Genomic DNA, 20,209 nt, shown 5'->3' with positions numbered 1-20,209 from the left:
ACATCCAAGAGGAGGTGTTAAGTAGTTAATGTTAAGTAGTTAATGTTAGGTAGAAAAAATGAGTCTGGAGTTCAGCGGCAGGTTGGAGGCAGAAATACAAATTAAAATATAATTTGATAAGTGTTCATATTTTCACAGTAGTCAGTCTTTCCATTCAAAAACATTCCACCTCCTTTTATTTTGTTCATTTATGTCTCTTGGTAAGATTTTTCATACACACTTGGCACATTTCTTATTAAGATAACTCAATGCAACTCAGCAGTTATTGAGAATGTATTATAAGATTGGCAATGGTGCTAGAGTGAACAAAGCAGACATGATTCTGGCCCGAGTATGAAATACAGATGAGGAAATGGATAATTAAAATTCGGTATGATAAGTTGTTTTTTTGTTTTTTTTTTGCGGTACGCGGGCCTCTCGCTGATGTGGCCTCTCCCGTTGCGGAGCACAGGCTCCGGATGCGCAGGCTTAGCGGCCATGGCTCACGGGCCTAGCTGCTCCGCGGCATGTGGGATCCTCCCGGACCGGGGCACGAACCCGTGTCCCCTGCATCGGCAGGCGGACTCTCAACCACTGTGCCACCAGGGAAGCCCAATAAATATGTTTTGATAGTAATGGACTACTTTTTCCAAAGGTTTCCCTCCTTTCCCCCTGATGGAATGCCCCACCCCAGGGTGCCTTACCTGAAGCACTAGGTGCCTTGAATCAATTCAGCTGTCTTTCTCTGCCAAGTCTTCGAGCAAAGCTTGGATGGCAGAGGTGGCATGTGGCTGGTTATCGTGGTATGTAGTATGTAGATAGTGAGGTTCTTGTGATATTATCACTTGAGACCTGTTAAGACAGGAATACATACACCAACTAAACCCCATCTACCCATCATTCCTCTTCTCTCCCCATGAGAATCAGCCTGAAGTTACCCCATCCCCCATTCCATACTCTTAAAAACACAGGGAGAAAATCAGGGATACAAATTTTAAGACTATATTCATTTTAGGTCTGTTTTTTGAAAAATCTAAAATGTTTCTTGAATATTGAAAAAAGTAAAACCACTCTAAAAGAGAATTATTAGAGAATTAAAACATAGCCTTTACCACAAAATAGTGTACTTCAAAAGAAGTGAGGTTGTTGGCAAAAATAATAAATACTTAGTGGTGGGCACTTTTTATCTGTTTAATTGTTTTGCTTTTGTGTTTGGATAAAAGCTGTTTCAGAACAGTGAGTAAGCATCTGGAATCTAGAAAGTTAACCACTGTGATTACTAAAGGCTTAAATAACAAACTCTGTAGCTTGTTTTCAGTAAAGAGATATCAGCTCCCACAAAGAGCCAAAATGTTCATAATAGATTTTTTTCAAAGTTGCAGAACAAGAGATGTTTGTTGAAGATCAACAAATCATAGGAAAAGATTTACTTAGCCTATTCTAACATCTTTAGCATTTCCCAACTAGTGTAAACAGATAGAACTTTTCCAACAGATGGAAAAATTTGCACCAAAACCCCTCAGAACTCAATGATGACACCACTGATACCCCTCCCTCCCTGCCTTCCTCCCTCTCCCTCCCTCCCTTGTTCTTTTATCTTTAATCTCAAAATTGCACTAAAAAAGCTATTTTACTTTAAACTTTCTTTATTAATTATAATTTAGTAAGTTTTATAGAGTATGTGTTATTTTTGAATACTGTATTTTAAGTTAATCTAATAATAGTTCATATTAGAAAATACGTATTTTCCATTAATTTACACTTTTATTTGTACTTTATAATATACTTATTTTTAAAGTATATTTAAATGTAATAAATACATAGTTTCACTGATCTTTGTTTTGTAATAAGTAATAAAATATTGGCATTGTCAGTTTTGTGTCAATAGTGCCAATCCGAAAGAGGAGACACTTGGGCTCATGGATTATACACATTTCAACTTTACTAAATTTTGCCAAATTGTTCTCCAAGATATTCGTATCTAATTACACCCCAATTAGTAGTATATAAAACTTTGTATAGCTCCAAATCACAGCCAGTATTTTGAATTAGTTAACTCTTACATCATTGTCAATCTGGTATGAAATTATATCTAATGTGGTTTCATTTCTATTTCCCTGATTGTTAGTGAAGTGAAGCACCTTTTCCTATGTTTACTGGCCATTGTACTTGTCTTTTTCTTATTGTACATTAATGTTCCCATTTTATCAATATATTAGGGTTGCAATTATCTTCTCCCAATTTGCGGACTTCTTCATTTTGTTAATAGTATATTTTGATAAATAGAAGTTTTAATTTTAATGTAGTGAGTTTATTAATCTTATCTTTTAGCTTGTACTTTTTGTGATTTAAGAACTCCTTCCTTGGGCCTCCCTGGTGGCGCAAGTGGTTAAGAGTCCGCCTGCCGATGCAGGGGATACGGGTTCGTGCCCCGGTCTGGGAGGATCCCATATGCCGCGGAGCGGCTGGGCCCGTGAGCCATGGCCGCTGGGCCTGCGCATCCGGAGCCTGTGCTCCGCAACGGGAGAGGCCACGACAGTGAGAGGCCCACATACCGCAAAAAGAAAAAAAAAAAAAAAAAAAAAAGAACTCCTTCCTTAACTCAAGGTCATTAAGTCAGTCACTTACATATCTCCCAAGCTTAGTGTTTTATTTTTTCATAATTGGATCTTCAATTAGAGTGTGAAGCAGGAATCCAATTTTATTTGTTTACACATGAAAACATTACCATTACCATTTAAAAAACAGCCTATCCCTTTCTCATTCATCTGCTATGCCAGCTCTGTCCTATATCAAGTTTTTATACATATATGGGTCTGTTTCTGGGCTATTTTAGTCCATTAATGTCTTCTTGACTCCAGAGCCAGTTCCTCACTATCTTTTTTTTTAATACACAATTCATTGGAGTATAATTGCTTCACAATGCTGTGTTAGTTTCTGTTGTACAACAAAGTGAATCAGTCATATGCATACATATATCCCCATATCCCCTCCCTCTTGAGCATCCCTCCCACCCTCCCTATCCCACCCCTCTAGGTGGTCGCAAAGCACCGAACTGATCTCCCTGTGGGATACATCTGCGTCCCACTAGCTATCTATTTTACATTTGGTAATATATATATGTAAATGCTACTCTCTCACTTCGTTCCAGCTTACCTTTCCCCTTCTCCATGTCCTCAAGTCCATTCTCTACGTAAGTGTCTTTATTCCTGTCCTGCCCCTATGTTTGTCAGAACCATCTTTTTTTTTTTAGATTCCATATATATGTATTAGCATGCGGTATTTGTTTTTCTCTTTCTGACTTACTTCACTCTGTATGACAGACTCTAGATCCATCCACCTCACTACAAAAAACTCAATTTCGTTTCTTTTTATTGTGGAGTAATATTCCATTGTATATATGTGCCACAACTTCTTTATCCATTCATCTGTTGATGGACCCTTAGGTTGCTTCCATGTCCTGGCTATTGTAAATAGTGCTGCAGTGAACATTTTGGTACATGACTCTTTTTGAATTATGGTTTTCTCAGGGTATATGCCCAGTAGTGGGATTGCTGGGTCATATGGTAGTTCTATTTTCAGCTTTTTAAGGAATCTCCATACTGTTCTCCAGAGTGGCTATATCAATTTACATTCCCATCAATAGTGTAAGAAGTTTCCCTTTTCTCCACACCCTCTCCATCATTTATTGTTTGTAGATTTTTTGATGATGGCCATTCTGACCTGTGTGAGGTGATACCTCATTAGTTTTGATTTGCATTTCTCTAAAGATTAGTGATGTTGAGCATCCTTTCATGTGTTTGTTGGCAATCTGTATATCTTCTTTGGAGAAATGTCTATTTAGGTCTTCTGCCCATTTTTGGATTGGGTTGTTTGTTTTTTTCATATTGAGCTGCATGAGCTGCTTGTGTATTTTGGAGATTAATCCTTTGTCAGTTGCTTCATTTGAAAATATTTTCTCCCATTCTGAGGGATGTCTTTTCATCTTGTTAATGGTTTCCTTTGCTGTGCAAATAAGTTTCATTAGGTCACATTTGTTAGTTTCTGTTTTTATTTCCATTTCTCTAGGAGGTGGGTCAAAAAGAATCTTGCTGTGATTTATGTCATAGAGTGTTCTGCCTATGTTTTCCTCTAAGAGTTTTATAGTGTCTGGCCTTACATTTAGGTCTTTAATCCATTTGGAGTCTATTTTTTTTTCTTTTTTTTTCTTTTTCTTTTTTTTCTTTGCAGTACACGGGCCTCTCACTGTTGTGGCCTCTCCCATTGCGGAGCACAGGCTCTGGACGTGCAGGCTCAGCAGCCATGGCTCATGGGCTCAGCCACTCCACAGAATGTGGGATCCTCCTGGATTGGGGCACGAACCCGTGTCCCCTGCATCGGCAGGCAGACTCTCAACCACTGTGCCACCAGGGAAGCCCTGGAGTCTATTTTTGTATACGATGTTAGGGAATGTTCTAATTTCATTCTTTTACATGTAGCTGCCCAGTTTTCCCAGCACAAATTATTGAAGAGGCTGTCTTTTCTCCATTGTATATTCTTGCCTCCTTTATCAAAGAAAAGGTGACCATATATGTGTGGTTTTATCTCTGGGCTTTCCAGCCTGTTCCATTGATCTATATTTCTATTTTTGTGCCAATACCATACTATCTTGATTACTATAACTTTGTAGTATAGTCTGAAGTCAGGAAGTCTGATTCCTCCAGCTCCATTTGTCTTTCTCAAGATTGCTTTCACTATTCAGGGTCTTTTGTATTTCCATACAAATTGTGAAATTTTTTGTTCTAGTTCTGTGAAAAATGTCATTGGTAGTTTGATAGGGATTGCATCGAATCTGTAGATTGCTTTGGGTAGTATCATCATTTTCACAATGTTGATTCTTCCAATCCAAGAACATGGTATATCTCTCCATTTGTATCATCTTTAATTTCTTTCATCAGTGTCTTATAGTTTTCTGCATACAGGTCTTTTGTCTCCTTAGGTAGGTTTATTCCTAGGTTTTTGTTGTTGTTGTTGTTGCAATAGTAAATGGGATTGCTTCCTTAATTTCTCTTTCTGATTTTTCATTGCTAATATATAGGAATGCAAGTGATTTCTGTGCATTAATTTTGTATCCTGCTACTTTACCAAATTCATTGATTAACTCTAGTAGTTTTCTGGTAGCATCTTTAGGATTCTCTATGTATAGCATCATGTCATCTGCAAACAGTGACAGTTTTACTTCTTCTTTTCCAATTCGGATTCGTTTTATTTCTTTTTCTTCTCTGATGGCTGTAGCTAAAACTTCCAAAACTATGTTGAATAACAGCAGTGAGAGTGAGCAACCTTGTCTTGTTCCTGATCTTAGAGGAAATGGTTTCTCTTTTTCACCATTGAGAACAATGTTGGCTGTGAGTTTGTCATATATGGCCTTTATGATGTTGAGGTAGGTTCCCTCTATGCCCATTTTCTGGAGAGTGTTTATGATAAATTGGTGTTGAAATTTGTCAAGAGCTTTTTCTGCATCTATTGAGATGATCATATGCTTTTTATCCTTCAATTTGTTTATATGGTGTATCATATTGATTGATTTGCATATATTGAAGAATCCTTGCATCCCTGGGATAAATCCCACTTGATCATGGTGTATGATCCTTTTAATGTGCTGTTGGCTTCTGTTTGCTATTATTTGGTTGAGGATTTTTGCATCTATGTTCATCAGTGTTGATAGTTTTCTTTTTTTGTGACATCTTTGTCTGGTTTTGGTATCAGGGTGATGGTGGCCTCATAGAATGAGTTTGGGAGTGTTCCTCCCTCTGCTACAAATTGGAAGAGTTTGAGAAGGATAGGTGTTAGCTCTTCTCTAAATGTTTGAAAGAATTTACCTCTGAAGTTATCTGGTCCTGGGCTTTTGTTTGTTTGAAGATTTTTAATCACAGTTTCAATTTCAGTGCTTGTGATTGGTCTGTTTATATTTTCTATTTCTTCCATGTTCAGTCTCAGAACATTGTGCTTTTCTAAGAATTTGTCCATTTCTTCCAGGTTGTCCATTTTATTGGCATATAGTTGCTTGTAGTAATCTCTCATGATCCTTTGTATTTCTGCAGTGTCAGTTGTTACTTCTTTTTCATTTATAATTCTGTTGATGAGTCTTCTCCCTTTTTTTCTTGATGAGTCTGACTAATGGGTTATCAATATGTTTATCTTCTCAAAGAACCAGCTTTTAGTTTTATTGATCTTTGCTATTGTGCCCTTCATTCCTTTTTCATTTATTTCTGATCTGATCTTTATGATTTCTTTCCTTCTGCTAACTTTGGGGTTTTTTTTGTTCTTCTTTCTCTAATTGCTTTTGGTGTAAGGTTAGGTTGTTTATTTGAGATTTTTCTTGTTTCTTAAAGTAGGATTGTATTGATAAACTTCCCTCTTAGAACTGCTTTTGCTACATCCCATAGGCTTTGGGTCATCGTGTTTCCATTGTCATTTGTTTCCAGGTGTTTTTTTAATTTTCTCTTTGATTTCTTCAGTGATCTTTTGGTAAAAATATGCTCTTATTTAGTAGTGTACTGTTTAGCGTCCATATGTTTGTATTTTTTTTACAGTTTTTTTCCTGTAATTGATATCTAGTCTCATAGCATTGTGGTTGGAAAAGATACTTGATACGATTTCAATTGTCTTAAATTTACCAAGGCTTGATTTGTGACCCAAGATATGATCTATCCTGGAGAATGTTCCATGAGCACTTGAGAAGAAAGTGTATTCTGTTGTTTTGGATGGAATGTCCTATAAATATCAATTAAGTATATCTTTTTCAATGTGTCATTTAAAGCCTGTGTTTCCTTATTTATTTTCATTTTGGATGATCTGTCCATTGGTGAAAGTGGGGTGTTAAAGTCCCCCACTAACTGTATTACTGTTGATTTTCCCCTTTTTTGGCTGTTAGCATTTGCCTTATGTACTGAGGCACCCCTATGTTGGGTGCATAAATATTTACAATTGTTATATATTCTTCTTGAATTGATCCCTTGATCATTATGTAGTGTCCTTCTTTGTCTCTTGTAATAGTCTTTATTTAAAGTCTATTTTGTCTGATATGAGAATTGCTACTCCAGCTTTCTTTTGATTTCCAATGGCATGGAATATCTTTTTTCATCCCCTCATTTTCAGTCTGTATGCATCCCTAAGTCTGAAGTGGGTCTCTTGTAGACAGCATATATATGGGGCTTGTTTTTGTGTCCTTTCAGCCAGTCTACGTCTTTAGGTTGGAGCATTTAATCCATTTACATTTAAGGTAATTATCGATATGTACATTCCTATTACCATTTTTGTAATTGTTTTGGGTTTGTTTTTGTAGGTCTTTTCCTTTTCTTGTGTTTCCTGCCTAGAGAAATTCATTTAACATTTGATGCAAAGCTGGTCTGATCCTGAATTCTGTTAACTTTTGCTTGTCTGTAAAGGTTTTAGTTTCTCCGTCGAATCTGAATGAGATCCTGCTGGGTAGAGTAATCTTGGTTATAGGTTTTTCCCTTTCATCACTTTAAATATGTCCTGCCACTCCCTCCTGCCTTGCAGTTTCTGCTGAAAGATCAGCTGTTAACTTTATGGGGATTCCCGTGTGTTATTTGTTGCTTTTCCCTTGTTGCTTTTAATATTTTTTCTTTTTACTTAATTTTTGATAGTTTGATTAATATGTGTCTTGGCGTTTTTCTCCTTGGATTTATCCTGTATGGGACTCTCTGCATTTTCTGTACTTGATTGATTATTTCCTGTCTCATGTTAGCGAGGTTTTCAACTATTATCTCTTTAAATATTTTCTCAGATGCTTTCTTTCTCTCTTCTTCTTCTGGGACCCCTGTAATTTGAATGTTTGTACATTTAATGCAGTCCAAGAGGTCTCTGAGACTGTCCTCACTTTTTTTCATTCTTTTTTTCTTTATTCTGCCTTGTGGTAGTTATTTTCAGTATTTTATCTTCCAGGTCACTTATCTGTTCTTCTTCTTCAGTTATTCTCTTATTCATTCCTTCTAGAGAATTTTTAATTTCATTTATTGTGTTGTTCATCACTGTTTGTTTGCTCTTTAGTTCTTCCAGGTCCTTGTTAAACATTTCTTGTATTTTCTCCATTCTATTTCCAAGATTTTGGATCATCTTTACTATCATTACTCTGAATTCTTTTTCAGGTAGACTGCCTATTTCCTCTTCATTTGTTTGGTTTGGTGGGTTTTTATCTTGCTCCTTCATCTGCTGCGTATTTCTCTGTCTTCTCATTTTGTTTAACTTACTGTGTTTAGGGTCTCCATTTCTTAGGCTGCATGTTCGTAATTCCTGTTGTTTTGGTGTCTGCCCCCAGTGGGTGAGGTTGGTTCAGTGGGTTGTGTAGACTTCCTGATGGAGGGGACTGGTGCCTGTGTTCTGGTGGGTGGGTCTGGATCTTGTCTTTCTGGTGGGCAGGGCCACATCCAGTGGTGTGTTTTGGGTTGTCTGTGAAGTTAGTATGATTTTAGGCAGCCTCTCTGCCAATGGGTTGGGTTGTGTTCCTCTCCTGCTAGTTGTTTGGCGTGGGACATCCAGCACTGGAGCTTGTTGGCCATTAGGTGGAGCTGGGTCTTGATGTTGAGACGGAGATTTCTGGGAGAGCTCTTGCCGATGGGCAGGAGGTCTCTGGTAGCCCAATGTTCTGAACTTGGCTCTCCCACCTCTGAGGCTCAGGCCTGACACCAGGCCAGAGCACCAAGACCCTGTCAGCCACATGGCTCAGAAGAAGAGGGAGAAAAAAAGAAGGAAAAATAATAATAAATAAAAAAATTATTAAAATAAAAAATGTTTTAAATAATAATTTTTAAAAAAGAAAAGAGCAACCAAACCAATAAACAAATCCACCAATGATAACAAGCGCTAAAAACTATACTAAGATAAACATAAAAATCAGAAACAAATCAGTTGCAGACAGCAAACCCCAAACCCCACAGTTTCTTCCAAAGTCCGCTGCCTCAATTTTGGGACAATTCGTTGTCTATTCAGGTATTCCACAGATGCAAGGTACATCAAATTGACTGTGGGGATTTAATCTGCTGCTCCAGAGGCTGCATGGAAAAATTTCCCTTTCTCTTCTTTGTTCACACAGCTCCTGGTGTTCAGCTTTGGTTTTAGCCCCACCTCCGCACATAGGTCGCCCTCAGGCCTCTGTTCCCACCCAGAGAGTACAGGGTTAAAGCAGAGGCTGATTAGGGGGCTCTTGCTCACTCAGGCCAGGGGGAGGGAAGGGTACAGTAGTTATAATTGGAATGAGGGGCGAGCCTGCAGTGGCAGAGGCTGGTGTGACATTGCAACAGCCTGAGGCACACCATGTGTTCTCCCGGGGAACCAGTCCCTGGATCACAGAACTCTGGCAGTGGTGTGTTGCACAGGCTCCTGGGGGGAGGTTGTGGATAGTGACCTGTGCTTGCACACAGGCTTCTTGGTGGCTGCAGCAGCAGCCTTAGCATTTCATTCCTGTCTCTGGGGTCCGAGCTGATAGCTGCAGCTCACACCCATCTCTGGAGCTCATTTAGGTGGTGCTCTGACTTCTGTGGGCAGTGAAGGAATCCCTTCTCCTCATGCACCCCGAAACAATGGTCTCTTGCCTCTTAGGCAGGTCCAGACTTTTCCCCAGACTCTCTCCTGGCTAGCTGTGGTGCACTAGCTCCCTTCAGGCTGTGTTCATGCAGCCAACCCCAGTCCTCTCCCTGGGATCTCACCTCTGAAGCCTGAGCCTCAGCTCTCAGCCCCTGCCCACCCCAGCAGGTGAGCAGACAAGCCTCTCAGGCTGGTGAGTGCTGGTCAGCTCTGATCCTCTGTGCAGGAAGCTCTCCGCTTTGCCCTCTCCACCCCTGTTGCTTTGCTCTCCTCCATGGCTCTGAAGCTTCCTCCTGCCACCCATCCCCTGTCTCCACCAGTGAAGGGGCTTCCTATTATGTGGAAACTTTTCCTACTTCACAGCTCCCTCCCATCCTTATTCTTTTATCTCTGTTTTTTTCTTTTTTCTTTTGCCCTACCCAGGTATGTGGGGATTTTCTTGCCTTTTGGGAAGTCGGAGGTCTTCTGCCAGCGTTCAGTAGATGTTCTGTAGGAGCTGTTCCACATGTAGATGTATTTTTGTTATATTTGTGGGGAGGAAGGTGATATCCACATCTTACTCCTCCGCCATCTTGAAGGTCCCCTGGCTATCTATTTTACGTTTGGTAGTGTATATATGTCAATGCTACTCTCACTTCACCCCAACTTCCCTTTCCCCCTCCCTGCATCCTCAAGTCCATTCTCTATGTCTGCATCTTTATTCCTGCCCTGCCACTAGGTTCATCAGTACTGTTTTTTTTAGATTCCATATACATGCGTTAGCATACAGTACTTGTTTTTCTCTTTCTGATTTATTTCACTCTCACTATCTTAATTATAGCTTTATAAGAAGACTTAAGACTTGAGCACCCCACTGCATGCACACACACACATACACACACAGACACACATACACCAGTTTTATTTTTCTTTTTCAAAATTGACTAGACCAGATTTTTATGCAGAGGAGTGACATGATCTGACTCACAGTTTTTAAAAGGAGCACCCTGGCTGTTGTGTAAAGAATAATAATGACATCAGAGAGAGAGGAAAAATTGCTAGAATTATGTCCTTGAATAGATGAAAGCGGATGGCAACCAGTGGAAATAAGAGGGATTAGCTTTGCAGAGCAGCATGCAAAGTTCAACTACGGTAATAAAGGCAGAGTCTATGCGTGTAGATGCTATTATGCTATTATGGTGTTGGGAATCTGGAGATTCTCTTCTGATTGTTTTAATCTTTTTGGTGAAATCATCAGTTAAGAATGAGACATTGAAGTTTTAAGAAGAAAGGAAATGGTGTAGAATCATTGTTGAGGAGAATAGGAAAATAATTGATCACCTGGAGGCATTAAGAGCCCACTTGAGGTTTGTGGTCATTCATTTAAAGAGAGAACAGTGAACATGGCTGTGTCTCCCAGCCACATACAGCTGTAGAGATTTGGGCTTAATCAGGATTCTGCTAATTAAGGAAATAAAGTGAAAGATGATAAAGGAGTTGAAGGGAGTGATTGTAATGGTTGACAAGCAATCTAAACTGGGTAAAGAAGGGAGTGAAGACATGTGAGTGAGAACACTGAAAAGTGGTAGGATCAATGGATTGGAGTCTATGGGGTCAAGGGAATGTTGCAGAAGGGATCTGGAAAGGCGGGAAGCAGGAGAAAGAGTGGGATGCATGAAATTCACATTATGAGAGGGTTGCCCATAGTGGCAATTACAAGGTCAAAGTTATGAGTGGGGCTGGCTTCGTGGCGTGCAACCTTATGCAGCCACCCAAGGCCTTATACACTCAGAGGGCCCTGCACTTGGTTTACTGTTCTGCTGTCACCATCTCAAAATTCCTAATAATTTTTTAAGAGGGATGTTAAATTTTCATTTTTTCTAGAGGCCCCACAAATTATGTAGCCAGTCCTGGTTGTGAACATGGGAGTGAGAAGGCGATGTAGGTGGAAGACAAGATTATTGAAGGAGAGGAATTCGAGGAACTGAGAAATTGGGATGTTAAAAGATAATCTACATGTGAATTGAAATTGCCAACAATTTAGTCAGGAATAGTACTGAAGACAGTGACAGTGAGCTAGGAGCTAAATCCTGGAGAAACGAGTCACAGTAACACAGAGCTGAGGAGCTGTCAGCATAGTGACATCTTGATTGGGTAGGAGGTGATATAATCTACATGAAGCTCAAAGCTGAGGGTTTGGAGACAGGAAACAACACTGAAGAGCTGCAAAAGCAAGAACACTGGCCTCCCCTCCAGGCCTGCAGTGAGGAGAGAGCAGCAGTTAGGAGAGAGCAGCAGCCTTTTAGTGGGGTCCCGGGGAAGCAGTGTCGGTGGGACAGAGCCAGGTTTCCCTTAGAGTGAGAAGGTGACAGGGATGATTAGAGAATAGGTTGAAGACATAGAAGACTTTGATGATGGCAGACATTGTGTGCTAGAGAACACATGGAAGGATTTCAGGAGCTGGGGAGAGGACACAATACAGGCTGTACAGAGCCTTGTAGGATTAGAAAACAGGAGAAAAGATATCCTGAGAGACTAGGGTTCTTGCAATGACTAACAAACAGGGATAAAGGGCATGATGAGATTAGCCCAGTGGATTCCAGGCAGAGGGTGGAGACAAGACTGCGAGTGCTGGGGGATAAAGAGGGGCTCCCTCGTCACCGTGGTGACAGGGGCAGAAGACCCAGGGGAAACATGGTCTTTATAACTGCCTTGAGTGTAAATGCACACTGAAAACTCATGTACCTTTTAAAAGTTTTATAAGTGGCATCTATAAAATAATAATTAGAATAGGAGGCATTACAATAAGTCTTTATGTTGACCCAATAATATTGCTGTTGTATAGATACTAATCTCACTGCTTTGTAATCTCTTACAGCATTTTTGGGGGTAAACATTCCAAAATAAATGCATATAGGTATCACAAGATCAGTAAATCAATTTCTTGTAAAGCATCACTGCAATGTGGCTTATTTCATTAAAAATACTTTGCAAAGAATAAGACTATATTTGAGCAATGTCTGTCTTTCTAACTTGAAGTATATGGCTTTTGGATTAATTAATATAGAACCTCCATTTGTTTTATTCTTTCAAACTCCTCTAGTAAAGATTTTCTTAGCCTGATAATACAACAATGTAATTAAAACTAAAGTCATTTATTTAAGAATTTAACTTAGGCTATATGATAGTTGAGTTTCAAGAAACCATGTGAGCAACCAAAAGCAACGTATGGACCTTGTTTGGATCCCGATTTGAATAATACTTCTGTGAAAAGACACTCGTGAGACCTCTTCCCAGACCGTGGAATACTTTAATTTGTCACATATAGACAAGGATTCATGTAAAAACTTTTTGTTGCTTGACATGTGATTTAAAGACACCCACTAGCTTCTTCTGGCCTCAGGAAACCCCACAAAAAGGATTGGGATTTGAAGTCAATTGTCAAAGCCGCCAGACAATCAGCAATGACATCTCCTGTACCTTAAAGCTATAGCTATCTGCCTTCCCAATTCAGTCAAAAGATGGGTCATCTGATTCTTTGGCATGGGTGCAAGTGAAGGGGTGAGGACCGATCAGTCAGATAATTTGAACTTCATGTCAATGTTGTTCATCCTCATTTTTTACATTTTAATATTTCTTTGGAATCAGAACATAGTTAACAGTTGATAGAGACATTTAATGTATGCGTTTTTCTCCTCAAAAGCTATTATTAAATTGACTGTATCCTACAATTGATGACATCTTGGAATTGAAGAAATATGGTAATGTACGTTATTTCCTGTTTTGGAAATTGCTCAGTTGAGTCTGTTATCTAAATTCTAGTTAGATTACCTACCCAGTGGCTCCTGTTCCAGTGAGGAGCAAGAGCACAATACATCACTTCCTTGCACAAAATTCCCAACCTTCTCTATTTTAGTTACATTAACTATCTCTAATGAGGTCAATGACCTGTCACTTAATAAACAACACAGGAATGGCTTGATGGTGTTTTGTATGTTGTATTAACTTAGGACTAAGTGAAAAAACTAGAGAGAAATACCAAGACAATGGAAACTGTAAAAGTTCTTCCTTATTCTCTTTGCTACAGCCCAGACGTCCACCACAGAATAAAGGTCTCCATTTTAAAACCTCTCTTTCAAATTCCCACAGATGAGAAGGCCTGAAAATGATCAGTTTCTTTTTGGGATCCAAGATTGACAAAGACATTGCACACAAAATACAGTGGAAGGTGTTACCTGGATTTGCATATAAGAACACTGTGATTCACACAGTTATCTTTCCACAGGTTTAAAAATTTGGTCTACACATACCGAATCTTCAAAGAGAAACATGGGTATTACAATATACAGGTAAGAACATACAAGAACTCCTATAACAAAAACAACACAGGCTGTGGGGAGAAAAACCTGAGAACATCTCTTGAACCTGAGATGCCATGAAGAGGCATTCTAAACAGGGAAGCACTGTGGAGAGTTAGAATCAGATCAGTAGTTGACCTTGTTTTTCTTTCAGAGAAATAGGAATGCACTAGAGTTGGGTTCCATTTTCAAGAAAAACAAGGCTGTTGTTCAAAAGTGTAGAGGCACAAAGTTCCTCCAGGGGTCAAATATACCAACCTGAACTCCATATAAGACTACTGTCAAATTATAAGACTAAACAACGAACAAGATGAGTGGAAAGAGAAGGTGGGGAGAGGTCCGAATGTTTAAGAAGTCAACATTCGGGGACACCATAGCTGAATGAAAATGCAAAGAGGAGCATCAGTCAACTGGTAATTTAGGGATTTCTTTAATGTTTCTGGTTTACTGAGAGCTAAGCAGAAAAACCTTTTTTCTTTTGAAGTTACTTCTCTGGTAGGAAATAGAGTATAATAAATGTCATTGAATCTTTAATTACTAACATACACTCCTGAAATAATCTTTCTGAAACACTTGCATAAAGGTTAAGCAGATTTTTTTACTGCAGGATTTCTCAGAATCTTCAATATGCTAATGTTCATTGTGACTATCTAAAAGAGATTAGAATATACAATGATCCCCAGACACACACACACACACACACACACACACACACACGTAATTTTTCTTTTGCCACAAAGGACATTATTGAGGCAATTGACAAAATCTGCATCAGGTCTGTAGATTAGTAATAGTATTGCATCAAGATTAATTTCCTCATAGGGAGGGTTGGAGGGAGACACAAAAGGGAGGAGATATGGGGATATAGGTATATGTATAGTTGATTCACTTTGTTATAAAGCAGAAACTAGCACACAATTGTAAAGCAATTATACTCCAATAAAGACGTTAAAAAAAAAAGTTCCCTATAATGGCCATTGATATACTAAACTGTCTTTGGTCAGGTCTGTTCATTTAGTTAGAAATGTACCTGAAAAAAAACAAAAAAGGATCAATTTCCTCATTTTAGTGTGGATATGTAATGTTCTTGCTTTTTAGGAAATACAAAGTATTTAGGGTCAAAGGGATATCATGTCAGCAACTTACTCTCATAATTTTTTCAAAAAAAGAATACATATATGTATACATATATATTTAGAAAGAGAGAATGAAAGGCAAATACAATAAAATGTTAACATTTGGGGTATGGGTGAAGGTTATATATGGAAATTTAAAAATATTTTTGCAGCTTTTAAAGCAACATATTTAAAACATTTATTTCTTTGCTGCACATATTTTGGGAAATTCTGGATAATTCCTTAATACCCCGTTTTGTCTCTTGTCTGAACAAAACAGAGAGGCATCCAAATCAGTTATAACAGACACAGAGGGGCATTTCATTGAGGAGCAGCTCTGTATCAGGGCCTGTGCTGGATGCTACCTTGGGCTGAAGTGACAGCCTTTTGTGGAGCCGACTTCCATGTCAGCCTGCATCTCTGTCATGGAGGTTAACCACGCCCCAGGTCACAGAGCCTTCCTGTCACCACCCCTCTATAGAACAACACTGTGGTCCTAAGAGAACCACAGTGATCATTAAGAAAATCAAATACATAAGAGCCAAGGAAGCCCTTGTGTTTTTAAATTATTTCTATAAGATTATATTAGAAAATTGTACTTGGTTTGTAGGTGGTAAAGAGAAAACAACTATTCACAATTTACCTGAGTCATGTTGACATCCCCATTTTCAATTTAAATCGGGACTTTTTTTGTCTTGTTTTCCTCTTATGGAGAGTCTGAATTCATCAAGTATGTAAGTTGCATATTTTGCATTTCCCATCAGAAGTCCTCCCATATTAGTCCCCTACACTCTGACATAAGCTCTTAGAGGGGTACGCTCCACAGTGTACCTATAAGAACTGTTCCCAAATTGCCAAGAATGGGGGCTCATTCGATACTGCAGACTGAGGTGGGGACCTTTGATTGTTAATCTTCTTTACTCAGAGTAGCTCAAGTCAGAATTCCGTTTTAAAAAGGAGGGTTTCTGGTTATTGCGTACGGTGTGAGCTCCCACACAAGAAGTGTCGGCCACCTGTTTTCAATTCACCGCTCAGAGGCAGCCCTGAAAACCACTGTTTTGAGAAGTGTCATCTTTCACACACAATTGCACGATGATGAGTGATCTTGCATTTTTGCAGACCGTGGAAGGCGCTCAAAGACAGATCTTTCCAAACCTAGAGGAACTGATCTCCAAGTTCGAAAAACCAAATCAAGGGCTGGTGGTTCACCTTTTAAGGCCAATAAAGAGAACCTCTCCCTGCCTGAGATGGAGAAGATCGAAGATAGAGCTGGATGGTATTTATGGTAAAAATACTTTCACACGGATGCCAGACAGGAACCTTAGTCCCATTTCCACCACTGGCCTACTTTGCAGAACCGATACAGATAATTTCCCCTTTCTATGATGTTAGCTCTAAAAAGCTTCATCCTACGAAGAGCACTTTCCATTTTGTTGGGAAGTGGTGCCTTCGAGCTCCTGGAGGTGGCAAACACATAGAGCTCTCTGTGCTTGGACAGCCCGGGGAGCAAGAGTGATTCCTGAGCGCTCTCCAAGAGCTGACTTCAGACTCATTCTGTGACCTTGTGCAAACAACACAGGTTTGGGAATAGATGGCCAACGAGCAGAATTTTCAAATGAGAAAATTGCTTCAACCCTCTCCCCAAGCCTCATCCTGTTACATTTTGCTCAATATTTGCTAAGCATTCATTTATATAGTGTTAGGGGAATAATTATTTCAGATACACCCCAAAAGTTATTAAGCCATGGTGGAAAAGGAGAGATGGTCAGTAAATCTGAGTGAGGAGAATCCAGATCATATCCCAAGCAGCTACTCTTGCTTACATCCCTGCAAGTCTGCTCCCAGAAGAGAATCTAGTATCTGTCAGCTACAACATAGTTCGAATTTAACTCAGACTTCCTGAGACATTTACAGTTTAACCCTGTCTTCTCAAGGTGGGATGTGTGGTGATAGCCCCATGAAAGGGATTTCAGTCATCAGTGGGTAGGTGATAGGGATGGGAGCAGAAGTGCTAGCTAGGGAGAAGGGTGCAGGACAGAGAGTTCTGGGGAGCCTGCGATCACTCCACACCCATTGTACTCTGTCTATAGCAAAGTTGCCCTTTAGACTGCCAGAGCAAACTTCTCACCTCCCCAACAAGACTAAGCGTGGCTTTTTAATTATGGAAAAAAAAACCAAAAAACCCTCCTCTACCATTTTCTCTGTCCCCCTTCTGCCACGTAGAGGAGTGTGCACCCAGAGGAGAAGCAACCCATGCACCCACTTCCTATAGGTTCAGCTGCAGATGTAGTCCCACGGCCATTTTCTACCATAACTTATAGATTTTGAAGGTGTGGTTCCTGTTCCCAACTAGGTTTTAAAGCATCGTTGGGTCTTCCCTGAACCCTCCACAGCATGTAGAAGAATAAAAGGGGGCAGAGTAGAAACCGAGGGATGTACCTGTGCTGCAGTCCTCAGGCAAACCCAGACGAGTTGCTCAGGATGCTTGGGGTGGTGGTAGTATTTGTCTCAGTGATGATAAAATAACCACAAATTCCAACAGGAGAACCCTTTAGAGTTCGTCCCCAAGAACTGGGCGAGAGTCTCGCCATACCAGTTGTCCATGCTTGGTCAGCCTTGGCAGAGCAAGCTCCCAAATCCTCAGCTACCAAAGTAGGAACTTCCTCCCATTAGCTCATCTTCTTCCTCCCTTTCCCTTGGCCTCCTTAGAACAAGCCTTAGGTGTTCTCACTCTGAGGGAGGCACAGGTGTTCTGCTGGTGAGTGGAGGCATCTGGTCCTGGAAACTCTGATGTTCGACTTATAAACAGACCCCCTATTTTGCCAGGAGAGCTCCCTGTGGTACCCCAGCCCTTGAAGGTGTCACTTTGATGTGGCATCAAGATCACCCTCTGCCTGGGGAGAAGTCTTTCCCTTGACGGGTGTTGGTCAGTGTGACGCCTGGGTGTTGAGCCTCATGGCTGGTCTTCTGCTTTTTTTTTCCCCAGAGAACAGTAACAGCGATTATGTGGATGTCTTGCCTTGAAGATAAGGAGACTGGACAAAGCACTTATAGAAGAGATGGGGTGATAGCTCTCACCAGTAACCCTGCTTCTCCTGCAGGTGTAGGTCTGCAAGGCCAAACTCTAGGGGACAATTCAGACTCTCCTGGTATGAGTGACTGTCCACCAGTCTCAGAGAAATCACTCCCCCTGCCCCACCTCCCATGCATACACCTTGAGCAGCTTCAAAACCCCTTTTCCCCTCTCACTCTTCTTTCTTGCAATAGGACAGCCTGAACCTATTCTTGACTTGTTAAAGGTGCCACCACTACATCACAGTTGACGTGCCCCTTTCAACCACGTGACCAGAGGGGAGAGAAGAGAGAGCGCTGGCTGCTAGTTAGAAGCCTGAGTTCCAGTCCTGGCTCTGTGACTGCGGACAAACCTCTTCCTCCTTCTCTGTTTCTTCATCTATAAAACGAGTGGCTAAGCAGAAGGGTACACAATGCCCCAGCCTCTCTGCTGAGCCTGGTTATGTCCAGTGGAGTTGGGGAACCCTGGAGTGATGGACAAGTATACAGCATCAGCAAGAGATTAGGATCCCAGCCCTCCCAAAACAGCCAACACATTCTCTGCACCTGCCTGTGCTGCTCTTGGTCATGGTGGGAGCCCTGACCCACTCATGCACATTTCTCCCTTCTGCCTGGGCTACTCGCCTTCTTTCTAATCTTGATCCCTGCCAAATATTGCCCTGGAGACACTTCCTCTCTGATTCTGCCTAATTTCATTTATGCACTAACCACTTCAGCAGCAGAGATGTGGTTTTGCATTGTGGTACGTGAGGGGATTTTGAAGGTGTGATTCCTGTTCCCAACTAAGTTTTAAAGCATGGTTGGGTCTTCCCTGAACCCTCCACAGCACGTAGCAATGCATGCTGCACAGAGCTGTGCCCCATTCAGAGACATTACTGACTAGAAGCTCATTCCTGAAGGGTTTGTCGCATTGGTTCTAAGGCCCTATGAATTTTTCTGCTAGTTCACATTTTAAATTAAGACCTGATTAGTGTGGAATGTACCAAATTCTATGCCCATTCTATCACCCATCTTCAAACCGTAGTGATTCATTTCACCCCACTAGCCTTACCTTTTAAAGTTATTAAAGAGAGGAACTTAGATCTCTAGGAAACATGAGCAGACATTGTGGCTGGAATCCGAGCCATTCTGACTTTTGGGTCACAGCAAACCATAGTAGAGAAGAAGTGCACTGTAGCCATATTCAGAGAGCTGAGGGGGCCAAATCCTTCTGGATGGTTCGGTAAAGCAAACCTGCTCTCCAGGGTCCTGGGTCTTTGATCCTTTCTCCATGGTACAAAGAAGCATGTTCCAGTTGTCAGAGCCTGCAGCAATCCGTGGCACAGAAAATATATTCAGTGAATATTTCTTAAATAAATGACTGAATAAATCAATATACATAAAATGTGGCCATTTATTCTGGATAGCAGAGATTTGTTTGAACTTTATACATTTCAAAATCCAGTAGAACGTGACTATTAATTCAAGACCTTTCAGTTATAACTCTCATGGAAGTGATCTCCTTTTTTCTGAGCAGCTATGTGTAGCACCTTACATGATGCTTGGTCCCAGTGGGTTTTCAGCATATATTTCAAACGAAGCAAGCCACATTTAATAGCTGATGTGGATGTCATGCTATAGTTCCCTGAAATTTAGAAGACCCTGAACAGGTTATATGAAGAACAGCTGAAAGTTCTGAGTATGTGGGACTGGATGAGGGAAAACTTAAACTAAAGCAGTCGTTTCAAGTGTTTGAAGTGCTGTTCTGTGAAAGAGCATTAAGATTCACTGGGTACAATGCCAGACAGCAGAATTCAGACCAATGGCTGGGTGTTTATAGGAGGGCAGTTTTAGCCAAATATAAGAAAGAACTCTGAACCCACTGGAGCTATCCTACATTCAAACAGTCCTCCCTCTGCTGTGGTCCAAGTGACTTAGGTATGGAGAGTAGAGTTAATCACATTCCTTTCTTCATAACTCATTACCACCATCACACAAGACTCTTGTTTTATTTCATTTTTCTTCCCTTCATCCCTAATTCCCATTTCAATGGAACGAGCTCTGTACTATTTGATACATGCCCTTGGTATGTATGCACCCTTGTAGAATATACAGAATTAGTTGTGACTATATATATCT

At 40.4% G+C, this 20,209-nt stretch overlaps 1 protein-coding gene across 1 annotated transcript in view; it reads left to right on the top strand.

Moving 5' to 3' along the window:
* The window catches only part of SH2D1B (SH2 domain containing 1B), a 32,344-nt gene extending 14,301 nt beyond the window's left edge, over positions 1-18,043 (top strand). The window contains exons 2-4 of the mRNA XM_060088363.1: positions 13,832-13,895; positions 16,139-16,304; positions 18,006-18,043. Coding sequence (XP_059944346.1) covers positions 13,832-13,895; positions 16,139-16,304; positions 18,006-18,043 — 268 coding nt within the window. The remainder of the gene's footprint in view (positions 1-13,831; positions 13,896-16,138; positions 16,305-18,005) is intronic.
* Positions 18,044-20,209: the final 2,166 nt, after the last annotated feature.

The sequence above is a fragment of the Mesoplodon densirostris genome, chromosome 2 (genome assembly GCF_025265405.1).
Source record: "Mesoplodon densirostris isolate mMesDen1 chromosome 2, mMesDen1 primary haplotype, whole genome shotgun sequence".
NCBI classification, from domain to species: Eukaryota; Metazoa; Chordata; class Mammalia; order Artiodactyla; family Ziphiidae; genus Mesoplodon; species Mesoplodon densirostris.
Note: the sequence above shows the minus strand (reverse complement) of the source record. Positions and strands in the feature narration are given on the sequence as shown.